Source organism: Carettochelys insculpta, chromosome 1 (genome assembly GCF_033958435.1).
Source record: "Carettochelys insculpta isolate YL-2023 chromosome 1, ASM3395843v1, whole genome shotgun sequence".
NCBI lineage: Eukaryota > Metazoa > Chordata > Testudines > Carettochelyidae > Carettochelys > Carettochelys insculpta.
This window is the reverse complement of record NC_134137.1, coordinates 233,596,055-233,613,637: the sequence shown is the minus strand read 5'-3', so window position 1 is coordinate 233,613,637 and position 17,583 is coordinate 233,596,055. Positions and strand designations below refer to the sequence as shown.

General features: G+C 47.1%; 2 gene segments (V, D, J or C); both read left to right on the top strand.

The window, feature by feature from the left end:
• Positions 1-5,837: 5,837 nt before the first annotated feature.
• Positions 5,838-6,960, top strand: LOC142012908 (T cell receptor beta variable 29-1-like). The segment is given in 2 exon segments: positions 5,838-5,898; positions 6,641-6,960. Coding segments are annotated over 2 exon segments (381 nt in total).
• A 4,283-nt stretch (positions 6,961-11,243) lies between these two features.
• LOC142012863 (T cell receptor beta variable 6-1-like) lies at positions 11,244-12,083 on the top strand. The segment is given in 2 exon segments: positions 11,244-11,289; positions 11,767-12,083. Coding segments are annotated over 2 exon segments (363 nt in total).
• The last annotated feature ends 5,500 nt before the right edge of the window (positions 12,084-17,583 follow it).

Below are 17,583 nucleotides of genomic sequence, written 5' to 3'. Positions count from 1 at the left end.
ATTTTGCCATTCCCACTGTGGCTGCATCTCAATCGATTTGGTGACCTCTCAGGTCTGGGTGGGAAGGGCTGGAGATTCCCTGCCATTGAACAGGGATTGTGGCCTTATAAGGGCTGAATAAATTGGACCTCCAGAAGAGGAATGTTTTAACTTACCTTAAATTTATAAAGTACGGGAACCGGAGTCAGGGTGCCCAGTTCTGTCCTTGTGCTCTCTGCTTATATGACCAGTTAGGCCTTTTACTGGCAAATCACCCCTGCATTTATGTTATATAGACCCACTGACTTGCAAGGGACCTTTCTCTCTGCAGGGAATTCAGATCACTGCTCCCAAGGGCACGTTGGAACATGTGTAGGCCCCTTTAAGACAGCTGATGCATCTGTGAGTGTAGGAGCCTGGAGACAAACCACATAGTCTATTGTAGGAAGAACAAAACTTACAGAACAGAGCTGCGCAAAACCCAGTGCACGGGGATGTCTCAGCTCAGTGAGGCAGAGATGGGAACATGGATGATCTGCTACCTGGCCATTTCTCTCATGGCAGCAGGTGAGCCATTAGCTGTGATGTGAAAGCCCATTCCCGTGTTTGCAGGCTATAGCTCTGGACAGTTCTCACAGGCCCACGTATGTCACTCTGTCTGTAACATGTGTTTTATCTCTTGCTTCCACAGGATGCTCAGGTGGTCGGATCAACCAAACACAGAGTCTGGTGCTGGAGAAGGGGCACCAAGCCCAGCTCACATGTCACCAAACTTATAAGCACAACAGCATGTACTGGTACCAGCAGGATCCGGGACAGGCCCTGCAGCTGCTCTTTTCATTCAATAACAAAGAACTAATAGAAAAAGGAAAGGTCAGTGATCGATTCCAAGCCAAAAACCCAGATATTGGGCTCCTTCACTTGACCATCTCGTCTGTGGAGCTAGAGGACTCAGCTGTGTATTTCTGTGCAAGCAGTTTAGACACAGTGCTGCACAGTCACCTCCTTCCCCTGCAAAAACTGCCTTCATCTGCTACTGCACGTCCCTTCCCAGACATGAGCTTCCCCCTGCATCTCTCCTCACAACTAGTGCAGGAAGAGAGAGGAGAGCAGGAGGAAATCACAGATGGTGTCAGTTCTAAATTACACCTCTGGGAATTGAGAAAAATAAGGCCCACACCTCTGCGTAGGAGGAAATGAAATGGGAGTGATCCTGTGTGAGAGCCGCAGAGGAAACACGAAGTCCCAGCTGTGGCTAATCCAGAATTCAAACATCAGTCAGAACCCAAAAGATAATGAATTTGCAATATATATTTTATTTTTAGCACTTTCAATATTGATCTTTCTCTGCCCCTTCTTTTGCCCTTCCCCACTGACTCTGTGCCCCTGTAATGTTCCCAAATTCAGTACAGTGATTTTGTTCCCATCTGCCTCTTTCCTGAGCATTAATTATTTTGTCCCCACATCAGTTCTCTCACACACACAGTCGGTGTCACTTCCGCTGTCCTCTTCTCAGAGGTGTTGGAGGAGCTGTGTCAGTGTCTGCTCTCCTGCCACTGGGTGCAGTGAGTTAGGCCAGAAGGAAGGGGTCATATACAGGAGGTTTCCTGGGCAGCTGAAAGAGAACCAAAATCTTAGGAAAATTGCTTAAATCCAGGTCACTTACGGGGCAAACTGGGTTTCCCTCTTCTCTGGGGAAAACCAAGTCAGCCACAAAAAGCAACTCTAGTGCCTTCCTGGCCATCACTGGGGTACATGAGCAAATCCCTCAGGCTCTCTAGCATCCCTGGTGCCCCAACCAGTAGCCTTCCTTACTCAGATGAGATATTATGAAAATCACTCTCAGCAAATTCACACAGGCTTTCCCAGTACCCAAAGGGACCAGCCACATTCCCAGGTCAGTACATACTTGGACCTTACCAGAACAGCAGAACAGCAGTGCCAGTCCTTCAGAATCTAAAATCTAAAAATTTAGTAATAAAATAAGAAAGCGCAGGGTGAGACAGAAAACTTGTTAGAGTGGTCAAACTTCATACATGAATTCTAAATATTTGATGCAGGCTGCAGCAGGTGGTAAAAGCTGCTACCTTACAAGTCTCTGGAAGTCCAATCTTTGTTAGGATGGGTCCTCAATCCATTCAGGCTCAGATCATAGCAGAGATGTTTTGGCAAAGTGCTGACAAGATTGAGGCTGCAGGCTGAGGGCTGAGAACAAGATGGTGACTGCCAGGGTTCTTTTTGTAGAATGGTTAAGAGACAAATTTGTTTGCAATTACATTTCAGTCAAAGCATGTGTAATTTGTACCTAAAATATGTTCAGAAGCTTGTTTCTGAAAAGCTGTTTTTGTTTATTTCCTGCATTACTGTAATAAAAGTTTCAAACTGTGCATTTAAAATAGAGATTGCAAATGGAAACAACTCGTGACAGGAGTGATTCAGTGTCACAATTAGCTACACCCTGAGCACAGGATGAGAAATGTAAGAGGTATCAATGGTGAGAGAGCAGAGGTCTGTTCCCTTTACTCATAAAGAAAGATAACAGCATTTCACTATTCCTGTGTGTGGTTGTAGCCTCACACTGGCCTAAGTTGATCATTTTCAACAACACAAATATCTGACATAGACGTAGGCAGAGCACATGGCTCACGTACATATAGTTTGCTCTGAGTCAGAGTCTTCAGTCTGCCCTTCCCACTGGCTGTTGGGGGAGGGAGAACTCATTCAGACATTGCTTAAAATACTGTAATAACTGAAGATGCAATACTGAGAAGAAGCACTCGATGTCAAGTGTTCACTTCACTGAGCTCTTCTCCCTCTCTCTCTCTCAGTCTCTGAGCATGAAACTGGCTTTTATTTCCTAACACAGCCGAGTCTCTCAATCCTAGTGAATGTTGTGGACACGCCTTTGGTGTCAATACGTAGATAGTCCGTCGTGCCCAACAGTGACTTCTTGAGCTTGCACAGCTTATCGGTTGTGGACTTGTATGTGGCTGAGGAGTCCAAGCTTTGAGCGGCATGGGCATTCACAGCGGGGGCAAGGGAAATGTCCTGGCTCTGTTGGTGTGGTTGACACTATTGCTTTCTTCCTCTCACATGCATCAACGAGGAGACGTACATGTCACTGCTCTTCAAAGTTGTCATATGCATGGCCTACGAGAGCACGCCAGCCTGTCTGGTCTTTTGCATGCTGCTCTAGCTGATCTGGTTTTAAACCAGCATGAGCAATGTTGGCCTTCACACAGTCTTTACATCTCTTGTGAGGCCTGCCTTGATTCCTTTTGCCCTGGGAGAGTTCACCGTAGAGGAGTTGCTTAGGGATTCTTGACTCCTCCGTTCGTATGATGTTCCCTGTCCAGCAAAGCTGGGCTTTCAGAGTCATGGTTTCGATGCTCGTTGTTCCTGCTCTGTCCAGGACTTCCAGGTTCGTAACTCTGTCCTGCCATTGAACGTGCAGTATTGACCTCAGGCTGCATGTGTGGAAGCGCTCCAGCAGTTTTATATGTTTTCTGTACCAGGTCCAGGTTTCACAGCCATGCAGGAGACTGGTCAGGACTACAGCCTTGTACACTTTCAGTTTAGTGGACTGTCGGATATTGTGCCAATTCAACACTCGCACTCTCAGATGTCCTAATGCCCAGCTGGCCTGGCAGATTCTGGCGTTGATTTCTTTGTCAAGGGAGCCGTCACTGACTATCACACTGCCAAGGTAGTTGAATTCCTCTTCTGTTTTTAACTCTGTTCCTTCAATAAAGATTGTAGCAGGGAGAGCAGCAGATCCTGGAGCAGGATGAAACAGTACCTCGGTCTTTCCGAGGCTGATGGTCAAACCAAAGAGGCGAGTGGCATCAGCAAACTTGTTGACGATGAGCTGGAGATCAGATTCCTTGTGTGCCATTAGCGCACAGTCATCAGCAAAAAGGGCTTCAAGGATGAGCCTCTCAAGCGTCTTGGTTTTAGCATTCAGACAACGAAGGTCGAAAAGTGACACATCAAGTCTGTATTTTATGTAGACTCCAGGGTCCAGGTCCCTAACTGCGCGGCTGAGGACACACGTGAAAAAGAGGTTGAATAACACTGGGGCCAGCACACACCCTTGCTTCACACCACTGGATATCGCAAATGGATCTGAGGACTCGCCATTTGAAAGAACAAAGCCAGTAATGTCATCGTGGAACAGGCGTATGAGGTTAACGAATCTTCTCTGGCAGCCAAGTTTTGACAGGATAATCCACAGGGCTTCTTTGTTGATGGTGTCAAACGCCTTGGTCAGGTCTATAAAGACAGTGTACAGATCCAAGTTCTGCTCTATGCACTTTTCCTGAACCTGACAAACAGCAAAGATCATGTCAATGGTGCTGCGGCCTGGGCGAAAAACACACTGTGACTCTGATAGGTTCTCCTGTGAGATGCTGGTGATCAGACAGTTGAGGATGACTTGAGCCAAATCTTCCCAGCAGTACATAGAAGGGAGATGCCCTGGTAATTTCCACAGTCAGCTTTGTTGCCCTGGTTCTTGAAAAGTGAGATGATTGTGGCATCCTTAAAGTCTTTGGGCACGTCTTCTTCTTTCCTGATCAAGATGTTGTGAAAGGCTCTAAGTGACACTGCTCCTGCCACTTTGAAAATTTCAGCAGGGATACCGTCCATCCCAGGGGCTTTGCCAGAGCTGGTCTGGCTGATTGCCTTTTTGACTTCATCCATTGTAGGGGGCAGGTCAAGACTGTCTATTGTGGGTTTCTGAGGGATCTGGTCTAGGGCCACAGGGACGACAATGGAGGGTCTGTTGAGAAGGTTGCTGAAGTGCTCTCTCTACCTATAGTGTCAATAGTACCTGCTGATATTCACATTTGCAGCAGAATGACAAACACACCAATTTACCCACCAATACTACAATGACCTTCGCAGTGGGTAAGAGTTCTCCTAGTACACCCACCTTGTACAATCATTGCCCTTGCGCTGGTTAATTTCTCAAGAGCTGTCAAGAATGTTCTCTCCCCCAGAGCTCCCCTCAGCTACAGGATCCTTATCAGGCAATGACAGAGGCCAATAAACACTGAAATTCTCACACACCATCCCAACCTTCCGAACGCCACACCTGACCGTTGTTTATTCATTTGGCTGTCTACAAATGCAGTTACACACAGGATTTGAATGTCCTCAGCATTGCACATTGGGAAGTGAAGGAATATCATTTCCATAGGGAAGAACTGGGGAGACAGAACAAAGTGAATAGTCTAGGCAAGAAGAGCTGAAGTAACATAAAGCAAGATCTCTCAGCAGGAAGAGAGTATTTTTTCAAATGGACTGAAAGAGCAGCATGAGTGTAAATGAGGCAATATATAAAAAATGACTAAATTCAAAATGAATTTGATAAGTAACTGGGTTTTACAATTTGAGCTGTGACTGAGTTTATTTTAGAAGTATCTCTGCTTTTCCAAGAGAGTCTACAGGTTCTGAGGAAAATCTCTTGGACAATTACAAAAAATTGTTATCTGTGATTCTGCAAAAGTAAAACATCAGTACACCCAGCACATGGCTCAGTCATTCAGGAAGGAAAGGAAAGAACTTCAGTTACACTGCTGGGAGCACCATACAACAAAGTCAGTTAGAGTTTGCCCAGGCTCAATTGTGAACATCTGTAATCCCTTGTATGTAGTGCTGAAAGGATGTTTCCTCCCTGAGTGCTCAGTAGACCAGTTTTATATACCATCTGAAGGAACCTCATTACAATTTCTTTCCTCCCAAGATTTTCACAGAAATCAGATGAGGAGGAGGAGCTTGGCCATGTCATCACTTCCTGTCACCTTCTTAAAACCCAAGAGGTAAACTAGAAAGAAGAATAAAATGCACTGGCCAAAATGTTGAGCTTCCTGCTACTTCTGATGCCTGGTAAGAACCTAGAAATCCTGCCCAAGCTGGGTACGCAGACAGAGAAAAACTTTCATACAGATACCCCCAGGCCAGGAGACTAATGGGGATGTTTACAGAGCTCCAGGAACCTGAAGGAGGAGAGATGTCAACAAACTGGAGAGTTCGAAGAATATCAGTGGAAGTGTTGGGAGGACACAGGGACTAAATACTGAGGAAGGGGTTAATGCAATTCAGTCTGTACAGCTCAGCCAAATTGGAATTGAGATGAGAACTAAGTACTGTGGAACAACTAATTAAATGCTAAGGAGAAAAAAGAGTTGTTTTGGGTGGGAAAAGATGATGAAATTAGGGGTAAATGGGCTGAGAATTGGAAAATGTCAATGTAAAATCAAGGAATATTTCTAATAATAAGGTGGTTCTTGACTCTTCCCTAGGGAAGAAGAGAAAAACATGGATATGGAACTTAGAAGCTGAACTGATGTTTCCATGGAGATGATGCTAGAGGGAGCAATCCTACACTGGCTGAGGGATGGGGAGATATTTAAGTTATGCCTTGAAAGGGTTGACTATTTTTGGTTCTGTGTACCTTAAATATTGAGTCTGTTCTGGTATGGCTATGGTCTGAAGAAGTGGGTCTCTCCCACGAAAGCTCACCACCTAATAAATTATTTTGTTACTCTTTTAAGTGCTACTGGACTGCTTTTTTTGTTTTGATAGAATATAGACTAGCGCGTCTTTCTCTCTGTTACTACCTAATTTTAGTGTTTCTTCAACTGCTTCCCTCACACAGGCTCTGGGATGGGAGTCCACATCTCTCAGTTCCCAAGAACGGCAATCCAGAGACCTGGAGAAACTGTGAATATAACCTGCGTCCAGACGAACAGCACTTACACTTACATGTACTGGTACCAGCAGCTCAAGGCAGAAGGTCTAAGGTTAATAGCTTTGAGTTTGGATGGGTCAATGGCTTCTTATGAGAAAGGGTATGATGTGTCCAAATTTCCAGTCACTAGACCCAATACCACGACCTCTTCTATGAGTATTGTGGGTGTCGGAACCCAGGATTCAGCCATCTACTTCTGTGCTGCCAGTGATTACACAGTGCTGTGAGCATATCAGCAACTCATTCAAAAACTTGCTCTGTACATAAGACAGAGCTGACAGAAAGGGGGGCATGAGAGAGGCGAGAAGGAGAGAGTTGCTGACAGGCTAACGCACACGTGGTATCAAACACAAGGGCACCGTTTGCATCCCAGGGAAATTCACATGCTGCAGCTGTGAAAGGCCTGCCAAATGAAAGGTCTCCTGTCGCCTGCATTGTTCAGGGGAATGGCTCTGTTTTGAGAGTTTTCTTATTGAATTACAAAACTCTGTCCTGAGGGAAAGACGTGAGAGAGATTCAGAAGTTAGGCCCCCACTAGATTTTCAGGCCATCAGTTCTGCAAATAATTTCTACATATCAATAAAATACTGTGGAGGGTGGTGCTAGGGGTAAACCTACAGGGGCTTAGACTGGCGTACAGTTGGATCCTCTTCCTTTGTATATGTGTGTGTTTGTGTGTGCGTGTGCAATTGGTTTTTACTTTTGTCATGTTCAGGTGACTGTATCTCTTTTTACGATGACTATGGATTAGTTGAAAGTGCTGTTGCTCAAGATGTTGAAAGTTCTTCCCCATCTGATGACGGGTTAGAGCCCAGAACTAGCTGCCGATGGTGAAGGTACAGCAGCATGGCCAGGCACAGACAGGGATGGTGCTGTGCAGAGGCCCCTTTGCTGCCTGGCCAATCTTTCTTTCCCTCTTGCTTACACAGGGGCTGGTGTTGGCGACACTATCTTACAGAGCCAAGAGCAGCAATGCAGAAACCTGCTGTGACCATGAGCTTTCACCAGAATGAAACTGCAGCCACAAACATGCTCTGCTACCAGCAACCCCATGGGGATAAGGCCTGATGGTAACAGCCACCATTTACACTGGGTCATGTCCCTCCTCTGAGAAGGGCTTCAATGACAGCAACGTCCTCATCACCAGAGGCTGCCTGCCATGACTGTGAAGATTGTGACAGTCCAGGATGCAGCCACCTATTTCTGTGCTACCATGGAGCACACACTGGTGTGAGGGGTCAGTAACTCAAGCAAAAACAGGCCTTCCCCTTAGTGAGAGGGACCACAGAGGTGGGGTGAAGAGAGGGACCCGCACCTGCTAGCATAGGTTCTTGGCCTCCAAAACTACAAGCAACAAAACAGTGACACTAGCTATGTGTCTGAATCAGGGCACTTAGATCACAGTCAGAATGGCTAGACAGAGAGTAAGAAGTACTAGGATACCAGTCTGTCTGCTTCTTGGCACAAACTGTTTAGGAGCTGGACACTAAAAAGTGTTGTTATTTAACAAATGGTTGGCCCTCCACACACATGCATGTCACCTTCATGTACTGTCTGGTGCAAAGAGGTTAGTTGTGTGGGACTTTCCTTCCTTTAACCACTGGCCACTCTCACAGACAGTCCAGCTTGTCTGTGCTCGTGCTGCTGCAATTTAACATTGCTACAGTCCTTTAGATCCCAGAGAAGGAGAAAGAAGTAGCTAGATCATGGAATCCCAACCTATGAGTTCGGACCCAAACTTTGGTCACCATTAAATTTTCTAATGGTCACCTGCTGGGCAGCTCCAAGCCGCATGTGGCTCTTTGAGGAGCCATTTGCAACTGCCACCGCTGCAGCTGCTGACTCCTCTTACGACCAGTCCCTTCCCTACTGCTCTGAAATTGAACTCAATTGTTTTAACGACCAGCAGGGGGAATCCAGCTCTTAAACCAATTCAGCTGAGTCCCATTTCGGCATTGCAGAATAGGGAAGTGCCTGTGCTGTAGGTGTGGAACAGGAGAAGGAGGGCTGCAGAGAGCTGTGTGGAGGAGGCAGAAGGAGCCTGGTGAAGGAGCAGTGGGGAGCAGCAGTGGCACTCCTGTGAAGTAGGTAGACAGGTGTGATGGGGCTGCAAGGGGTTTAAGTCTGAAGGCAGAGTGGAGAAGCAAGATTTATTAAAAAAAAATTCCCACAGGAGAACTTCACACAACCTCAGTTTTGAATTGCCTTGGGTCACAGATTCTTGCGGAATTGAACTGGTAAACTGGGTCGCCATCTGAAAAAGGTGTGCAACCGCTGAGCTAAATTATTGGAACTGTCTTAAGAGGAGCCTGTCCTGTTAGGGCCACCAGAGGGCACTGTGGTGCTAAAAAAAATGAAGTCTGGAAGATCTACACCAGAAAAAGAGTCAGCAGTCTTCCTGGCCCATGTCTGTAGCTTCACCCCTGTAATGTACTGTTCCCAGGTGTGGAAGAGAATATATGGATCCAGGCAAGATGGGAAGAGTCAGAGATTGGGGTGTCCTTGCCTTATTGGAAGCCCAGGGAGTTTGCAGATGGAGATTATGAAAAGCGCTTCAGGGATCAGTTCTGGGGCCAGTTTCTTTCACCATTCTCATCCATGATGCGGAAGAAGAGATGGACTGCAGCCTCCGGAATTTCATGGGTGTCTGTGAACTGAGGGGAGAGATAGCTATATTAGTGGAGTGGGACAGAGTTCAGAGTGACGTAGATAAATTGCAGGCCTGGGGGGAAAGAAATCTGAAGATGTTCAACAAGGACAAGTGCAGAATCCTGCACCTATGATGAAGAATCTCAAGCCTTGTTACATGCTGAGGAGCAAGTGGCTAAGTGGCATTTCTGCAAAAAAGGACTTGGGTTTTACAGTAAATAAGAAGCTGCATATGAATCAACAGTGTGGTCTGGTACCCAAGAAGGCTGATGGCATGTTGTGCTGCATTAGTAGGAGCATTGGTAGCAGACAGAGGAGAGTGATTATGCCTCTATATTTGCCACTGGTGCTGCTACATCTAGGCTACGTCTACGCGTGCACCCAACTTCGAAATAGCTTATTTCGATGTTGCGACATCGAAATAGGCTATTTCGATGAATAACGTCTACACGTCCTCCAGGGCTGGCAACGTCGATGTTCAACTTCGACGTTGCTCAGCCAACATCGAAATAGGCACAGCGAGGGAACGTCTACACGGCAAAGTAGCACACATCGAAATAAGGGAGCCAGGCACAGCTGCAGACAGGGTCACGGGGCGGACTCAACAGCAAGCCGCTCCCTTAAAGGGCCCCTCCCAGACACACTTTCATTAAACAGTGCAAGATACACAGAGCCAACAACTAGTTGCAGACCCTGTATATGCAGCACGGACCCCCAGCTGCAGCAGCAGCAGCCAGAAGCCCTGGGCTAAGGGCTGCTGCCCACGGTGACCACAGAGCCCCGCAAGGGCTGGAGAGAGAGTCTCTCTCAACCCCCCAGCTGATGGCCGCCATGGAGGACCCCGCTATTTCGATGTTGCGGGACGCGGATCGTCTACACGTCCCTACTTCGATGTTGAACGTCGAAGTAGGGCGCTATTCCCATCCGCTCATGGGGTTAGCGACTTCGACGTCTCGCCGCCTAACGTCGATTTCAACTTCGAAATAGTGCCCAACACGTGTAGACGTGACGGGCGCTATTTCGAAGTTACTGCCGCTACTTCGAAGTAGCGTGCACGTGTAGACGCAGCAGAGTATTACATGCATGTTCCCCCGCCTGCCTCCACAACAGAAAGAATAAGGTCAAATTGAAGAGAGTCCAGCGGAGTGCAAGAGAAATAATGGTGTTGAGGCAGGGGAAGACATATGACTTATGAAGTGAGGCGATGGGAACAGAGTTCCCAGTTAGTCTGCAGAAGAAAAGAGTTAGAAGGGATTAGATGGCAGCCTGTAACTCCCTGAAGAGAGCCTGAAAGAGGACGGAGCCAGGCTGTTCTAGATTTCTTAGATGAGAGAACAATGATCTCAGGTTGTAGTGGGGAGATGAAGGGTTGGATAATACAGAAAAAAATATTTCAGCTAAGAGAATGGTGAAGCACTGGAGTGGGTTAGCTAGGAGGATGGTCAAGTGAGAAGCAGAAAGTTGGCTCGTACACTGAGGAGAAAACAGACAGAACCTAAAATGCTCAGTATCAGGACCCCACAACCCTAACATCAAAGTATTAATCTTGATCACCATGAAGCTCTGTCAGGTTTGTGTGGAGGGAAAGGGGCCCAGGCCAGACACTTTGCATCAGAAGGTGTAACCACCACAGTGCTGGGTGTGTGGCTCTTTCTTTTCACTTTTCTCCATTAAGAAACAAAGAGCAGCAGCACATTTCAGGTGCACATCTGGACTTAGCTCCTCTAACTGCACCATTTGCTCTGTCTCGTGATCACCTGTTCTGCTCCCTTCTATGGTTTTGAAGGGCTCCACCTGCTAAAGGCACGCAGAACTTTGTTGAATGAATTGATCGCTCTGGCTTGTCTTTGCTGCAGACACCATGAGGACGGCATTGGGTGTGTCCCTTGGTTTCCAGCTGCTGGCAGGTATGAAAATGTCTCTGAAAAACATTTGGACTCCAGGATGGTAGAACTTTACTTTAGCCTCTGAGATGAGAAGTGGACCGTGGAAAAGAGGGTGTTTGCTGCGGATGATGGAAGCCTCACAGGCGAAGGCTCCAGCAGCAAATTGACAAAAATGTGTGAAGGGGCAAAGGGAGGAAAGTTTTGCTTGATGCGTGAAGGAAGCAGGGAGTGACAGAGAAGAACTACTTCCAGAGGGCAGAAAGTTTACAGGAGTCAGCAAGGGAGTGACAGAGGTAAGGTTGTGTGGGAGAACATAGCCATTGACAGAAGTGAGGAGGGAGATTCAGTGAGGTGATCTGACCAGTCTGTAGATGGGTTTCAAATCAAGGAAGGACTTTTTTGAATTTGATCCTATAGGGCAATGTACACAGGCCAGGTGAGTTGTGTTCCATCCTCCACGGCTCTCACTCCCTCTCTCACCTTCTCTCTCCTTTGTAGGTCTTTGCAGTGCAGTGACGGTGACACAGAAGGAGAAGTTTATGACCATCCAGAATGGGAGCAAAGCAACAATCCCATGTGAACATGATGATAATACTTTCTATACAATGCTGTGGTATCAGCAGCAGAAGGGTGCAGGGGGGCAGCTGAAGTTAGTCGCCTTTTCTGGCAGTGAGAACTCAACAAAAGAGGAAAAAGAGTTTCAACCCAGATACAAAATGTCACGTCCAACAATACCGACCAGCTCCCTGACCATCGACCCGGGGAAGGCTGAAGACTCGGCTGTGTATTTCTGTGCAGCCAGCGAAGCACAGTGAGAGCTTTGTGTCTCACAGCTGTGCAATAACCCACCAGCACTGCTCACCCCATGTCCTTTGCCACACACATATAGAAATAGTGTAAGAGGGGAAATGAGGTCACTTAGCAGCTCACAGTGGTGAAGGGTCCCTGATTCCTGCCCTGTCAGCCAGGCCCTTTTCTTAGCCTGAGGCAGAGGCAGAGCAGTGGCAGCCCCTTTCCCCATGCACAAACCTCCCTGTGGACGTGCTGCTCAGGCACTGCCCGCAGGGCACCACAGCTACAAGGGAGTGAGTCAATTGTCAGTAACTCAGTGCAGTCCAGTGGACTGCTTGGGCTTTGTGCCCACATGTGTCACTCACCTGCCCTATGACCTTTGGCAGGTCACTTAGCCTCCTGTGCCTCAGATATCCCTTGAAAACTGAAAGAATAATGCTCACCTACATTTGGAAAGTGCTTGGAAATTAATTGTAACAATGGGAGTATATTCAGTCTCTGGGACATTCAGGCTTAGCCACCTGGTCAAAGGGTTCACGTAGTGTGACGGAGTATAATGGTTGGTGACAGCTGAAAAGGATGCAAAAGAAAGCATTTCCAACCTCTATGCCTGCAGGGATCTTTGCCCCACTAGGTACCAGTATTGCATAGCAGCCATGGATAGCTCCTCCACATGGAAACACCAGCTGAACAAATGTTGCCCCAGGGCTGCAGAGCTGGGAGCTAAGCAACTGTGGCTATTGAATGATCCACACAAGATGAGGTGATTTCCCTGTCAAGAGCAGCAGGACACTGAAGGGACCTGGGGTTGCTCTCAGGGCCCACAACGAAACTGAAGAAAGACGCCTGTGGGGGAGACTCTGAGATGAGGGGAGCTGCCACCCATAGGAGGGCTGGGAGTAGTCTGTTGTGACTGGAGGAAAACACTTGACATCTGAGCAGTTTGGAGAATTTTGCCATTCTTCTTTTACCCTGAACAGCAGTGCCAGTCCTTCAGAATCTAAACCGTAACAATTTAGTAATAAATTAAGAAAGAGCCGGGAGAGAGAGAAAACTTGTTAGAGTGGTCAAACTACATACATTAGTTCTAAATATTTGATGCAGGCTGCAGCAGGTGGTAAAAACTGCTACCTTAGAACTCTCTGGAAATCCATCCTTTGTTAGGATGGGTCCTCAGTCCACTCAGGCTCAGTTCATAGCAGAGAGGTTTTGTCAAAGGGCTGACAAGATTGAGGCTGGACGCTAAGGGCTGAAAACAAGATGGTGACTGCCAGGGTTCCTTTTAAAGACTCTTGCCATGTGGAGGTAAGCTCCCTGCTTCTGGACATGTTGCCATTGGAGAATCACATAATCAGGTCACCTGTTCTTCCCTCGTTGGCTCATTCTGCCATTGGCTGCATGGTCAGACAACAGGTTCGAAGACCATTTCTGGGGTTTGGGTAGCCAAGTATTAAGAGAAATATTTTAGCTTTCTTGAGATTATAAAGCTGGAATATGAATGGTTGAGAGAGAAATTTATTTGTAGTCACATTTCAGTCAAAGCATGTATAATTGGTGCCTAAAATATGTTCAGATGCTTGTGTTTGAAAAGCTATTTTTGCCCACATACCTCATTACAGTAATATAATTTACAAACTGTGCATTCAAATTTGAGATTGCAAATGGTAACAACTTGTGACAGGGGTGATTCTGTGACACAGTTAGCTACACCTGCAGCACAGAATGAGAAATGGAAAAGGCATCAAATGTGAGAGAACAGAAAAAACACCCACAACTGCCAGTAACTGCTTATTGGGAGCAGAATGAGTTGACAGCAGCCTTTAACATTGCGCTGGCAGAGGAAGCTGAGACACACAAGAACAACTATTGTAACCCACATACCCAGGTGCAGTTCACTGTCCCATTTAGTGGCACCTAGACCACTTTGGGGCTGCGTCTACAAAGAGCTGCTCTCCCAGCAACTCCATGCTAACGAGCAGCCTCGCATTTACAAATGGCTGCTCATTAGCATGGTCTCGTGACTCACTAGCACAGACGCACGAGAGCTTGCGCTCAGGTGAGGGGGTGTGCTGGGAGTAAAGAGGCCATGTGGATGTGACCCTGCCGACTAAACCCTGCTCTGGTGCCAGCCCCTCATGCCTAAATGTTTTAGTCATTATTGCCCTACGTAAAGAGCTGTTGATGTGTACACTGAGTTGTTAGAGGTTATACCAGCCTTGGAGATGGACAGGAAAATTATCGGTACTGACAAAATATACTCTCCCGGGTTTTGTGATCAGCAGACAGTGGGAGGAAGACATTACAGCCTGGCTGCAGTCTGTAGGGGAGCAGCAATATAGGGGCAACCCCAAACTAGGCTTACAGCTTCTCCAGGAAGTCTTTGCTTGGGGGTAGTTGCTGTCCCATCCTGCAGCCTGTAGGGGGCGGGACAGCACTCTGTGAGCTGCCCCTGGCCTCCAGTTGCCCCTCAGCCCTGCACTGGCCCGGAGTGTACCACTTGGGGGCTATCCCCAACCTCCAGTGCCCCTCCATCCTGCAGTATGTTTGGTGGCCACTCCAGGAACTGTCCAGGCTCTGGGGGCTGCCCTGCTTCCTACAGACCCCGCATGGCCTATAGGCTGCTGAAAAGGGGGTGAGGACTCTGGGGGTTTCCCCCAGCCTCCAGCAGGCTCCTCCTCCCCTGCAGGGTGTTGGAGGTCCGAGGGGTCCCCCCTCCAACTGCCGCCCTATAGCTTGCAGGCTGTCTGGGTGGGGAACCAGGCTCCAGGGAAGTCCTGCCCTTTAACAGCCCCTCTGAAGCCTGAAGGCTGCCTGGGGAGGGATTAGATTCCAGGGACACTAGCAGCTTGTACAGTGTGCAGGCTGTCTGACGGGTATCAGGCTCTGGGGGGCTGCCTACCTCCAGCTGTTCCCCAACAGTCTGCAGAGTGTCTGGGTGGCAGGCTCTGGGTGAGCTGCCCCTATCTCCAGCTGTCCCCACCTCCAGCACCTCCACTCATGGACTAAAGCTTGTCTCCAGGTGAGGGGCGCAACCCCAGTCCAGCAGCCTCTTTTGCAGCCTGTAGGATTTCCAAGGGAAGAGCAGAGTCTGTGTCTGGGGTAGGGGATCTACTTAACTCGTCTTTGTGGCAGGTAAGGTGGCAGAGCCCAAGTCCTGCTGGCCTCATTCTTTGTGCTGCAGCTGCACCCAGTGGCCACGGTCGCATCCTTCCTGTCTGTGCTCCTCCCTTTCACCTCCCTCCTCCTTCTGCTCACTCCCTTTCCATGTTCTGGGAAATCCTTTGGTTTCAGGCATTTCCCACCGTCCAGCCACCACCAAACCCTGGCCTTGAAGAAGAGATCTTGAATCAATACAGCACCAACAGGCAGACAGACATACGACACACAGATGCTAAAAGATAGATAGATATTTTTTCATCAGATTGTAACTTTCAAATCAATATGTTACATGAAGCATTTTGTCTAAAATGTCTGAGTTTTGCATATTCATATTCATAAGCCAATTATCATAAAGCCTGGAGAGAACCCTGTGACTATCCTAATTGTTGTTCTACAGCTGGAAGCTTCCACGTCCCATTCTCCATTAGGTTTGACCCACGCTCATGTCTTGCAGAAAGATCTCAGGGGAGCTGTGTTATAAATGCTCCCTTGAAACTGATCTGCCCTTTGGAGCCAGCAGCAATCAGGGCGATATTGAGGGATTGTATTTTTCAACAGTTGAACACAGAACTGGCTTAAGTGCTCATCCAGTAATAGGAAAATCACACACCCTCCCCAGGCACCTCTGAAAGGCAACTTCTCATTCTTGCAAGGAGGAAGCGTGAGGATAAGAAAGCTTTATTTAAGGGACGAAGGGAATTCACCGGACAATGATTAGGGAACAGGTCTCAAGCAGGATTCATAATCCTAAAACTGTGAGCAGGATGCTCACCCCAGAGTGCACCTGGCAGTGACCAGAGATCCTTATGGAAAGTCCAGATGCCCTAGCTGGAATGCCTGTCCCCACCTTTTTATTTTCATGGGGCTTCAGCATTTGCAAGTCAGTCTGAGTAGAGATCTGTTCCCTATACTCATAAAGAAAGATAACAACATTTCACTATTCCTGTATGTGGTTGTAGCCCCACACTGGCCTAAGTTGATCATTTTCAACAACACAAATATCTGCTATAGACGTAGGCAGAGCAGGTGGCTCACGTACATATAGTTTGCTGTGAGTCAGAGTCTTCAGGTTTGCCTTTCCCACTGGCTGTTGGGGGAGGGAGAACTCATTCAGACATTGCTTAAAATACTGTAACAATAACTAAAGATGCAATACTGAGAAGAAGCACTACAGGTCAAGTGTTTGCTTTTCTGAGCTCTTCTCCCACTCTCTCTCTCACTCTGTGAGCACGAAACTGGCTTTAAAATCTCAACACATCCAAGTCTCTAAATCCTAGTGTATGACATTTGGACACACTCTGGTTGTCAATAGTACCTGCTGATATTCACATTTACAACAGAATTTTGACAAACACCCCTATTTAGCCACCAGTACTACAGTGACCTCTGCAATGTGTAAGAGTTCTCCTAGTACATCCACCTACTTCCATCATTGCCTTGCTCTGGTTTATTTCTGAAGAGCTCTCAAGAATGTTCCCTCCCAGAGAGATCCACTCAGCTAGAGGATCCTTATCAGGCAAGGACAGATGCCAGCAAACACTGAAATTCCCACCGAGCTTCCCAGCCTTAAGAATACCACACCTGACTGTTGGTTGTTCATATGGCAATCACCAAATGCACTTACACACAGGATTTGGATCTCCTCAGCATTGCAGGTGGGGAAGTAAAGTAAGATAATCTGTACAATGAGGAGATGGGGAGATAAAAGGAAGTGAATGGTCTCAGCAAGAAGTTCTGTTGAAACATAAAGAAGATCTCTCAGTGGGAAGGGACTATTTGTTCAGATGCACTGAAAGAGCAACATGAGTGAAAATGAATAAATGTAAAAAATGACTAAAAGATTTAAAACTATTTTACTAAACAATTGGGTTTTACCATTCGAGTTTTCATAGAGTTTGTTTTAAAAGTATCTCTGATTTTCCAACATAGTCCACAGATTCTAAGGAAAAGATTCTGGAAAACAACAAAAAATTATTATCCATGATTCTGGAAAAGTAAAACCTCAGTACACTCAGCACATGGCTCAGTCCTTCAGAAATGAAAGGAAAGAATAAGTTCAGTTACACTGCTGTAAGCCAAATACAACAAGAGTTAGGGTTTGCCCAGGAGCAACTTTCAACATCTCTGATCTCTTGTGTATCGCAGTGAAAGAGTGCTTGTTCCCTGAGTGTTCAGAAGGCCAGTTTTGCATATTGTCTGGAGGAACGTCACTCCAGTTTCTCTCCTCTCCAGATTTTGACAGGACAATTCAGACGAGGAGGAGGAGCTTGACCACCTTGTCACTTCCTGTTACCTACTTAAAAACCAAGAGTAAAACAAGCGGGGGAGAATCAAATTCAGTGGCAAGAATGTTGAGCTTCCTGC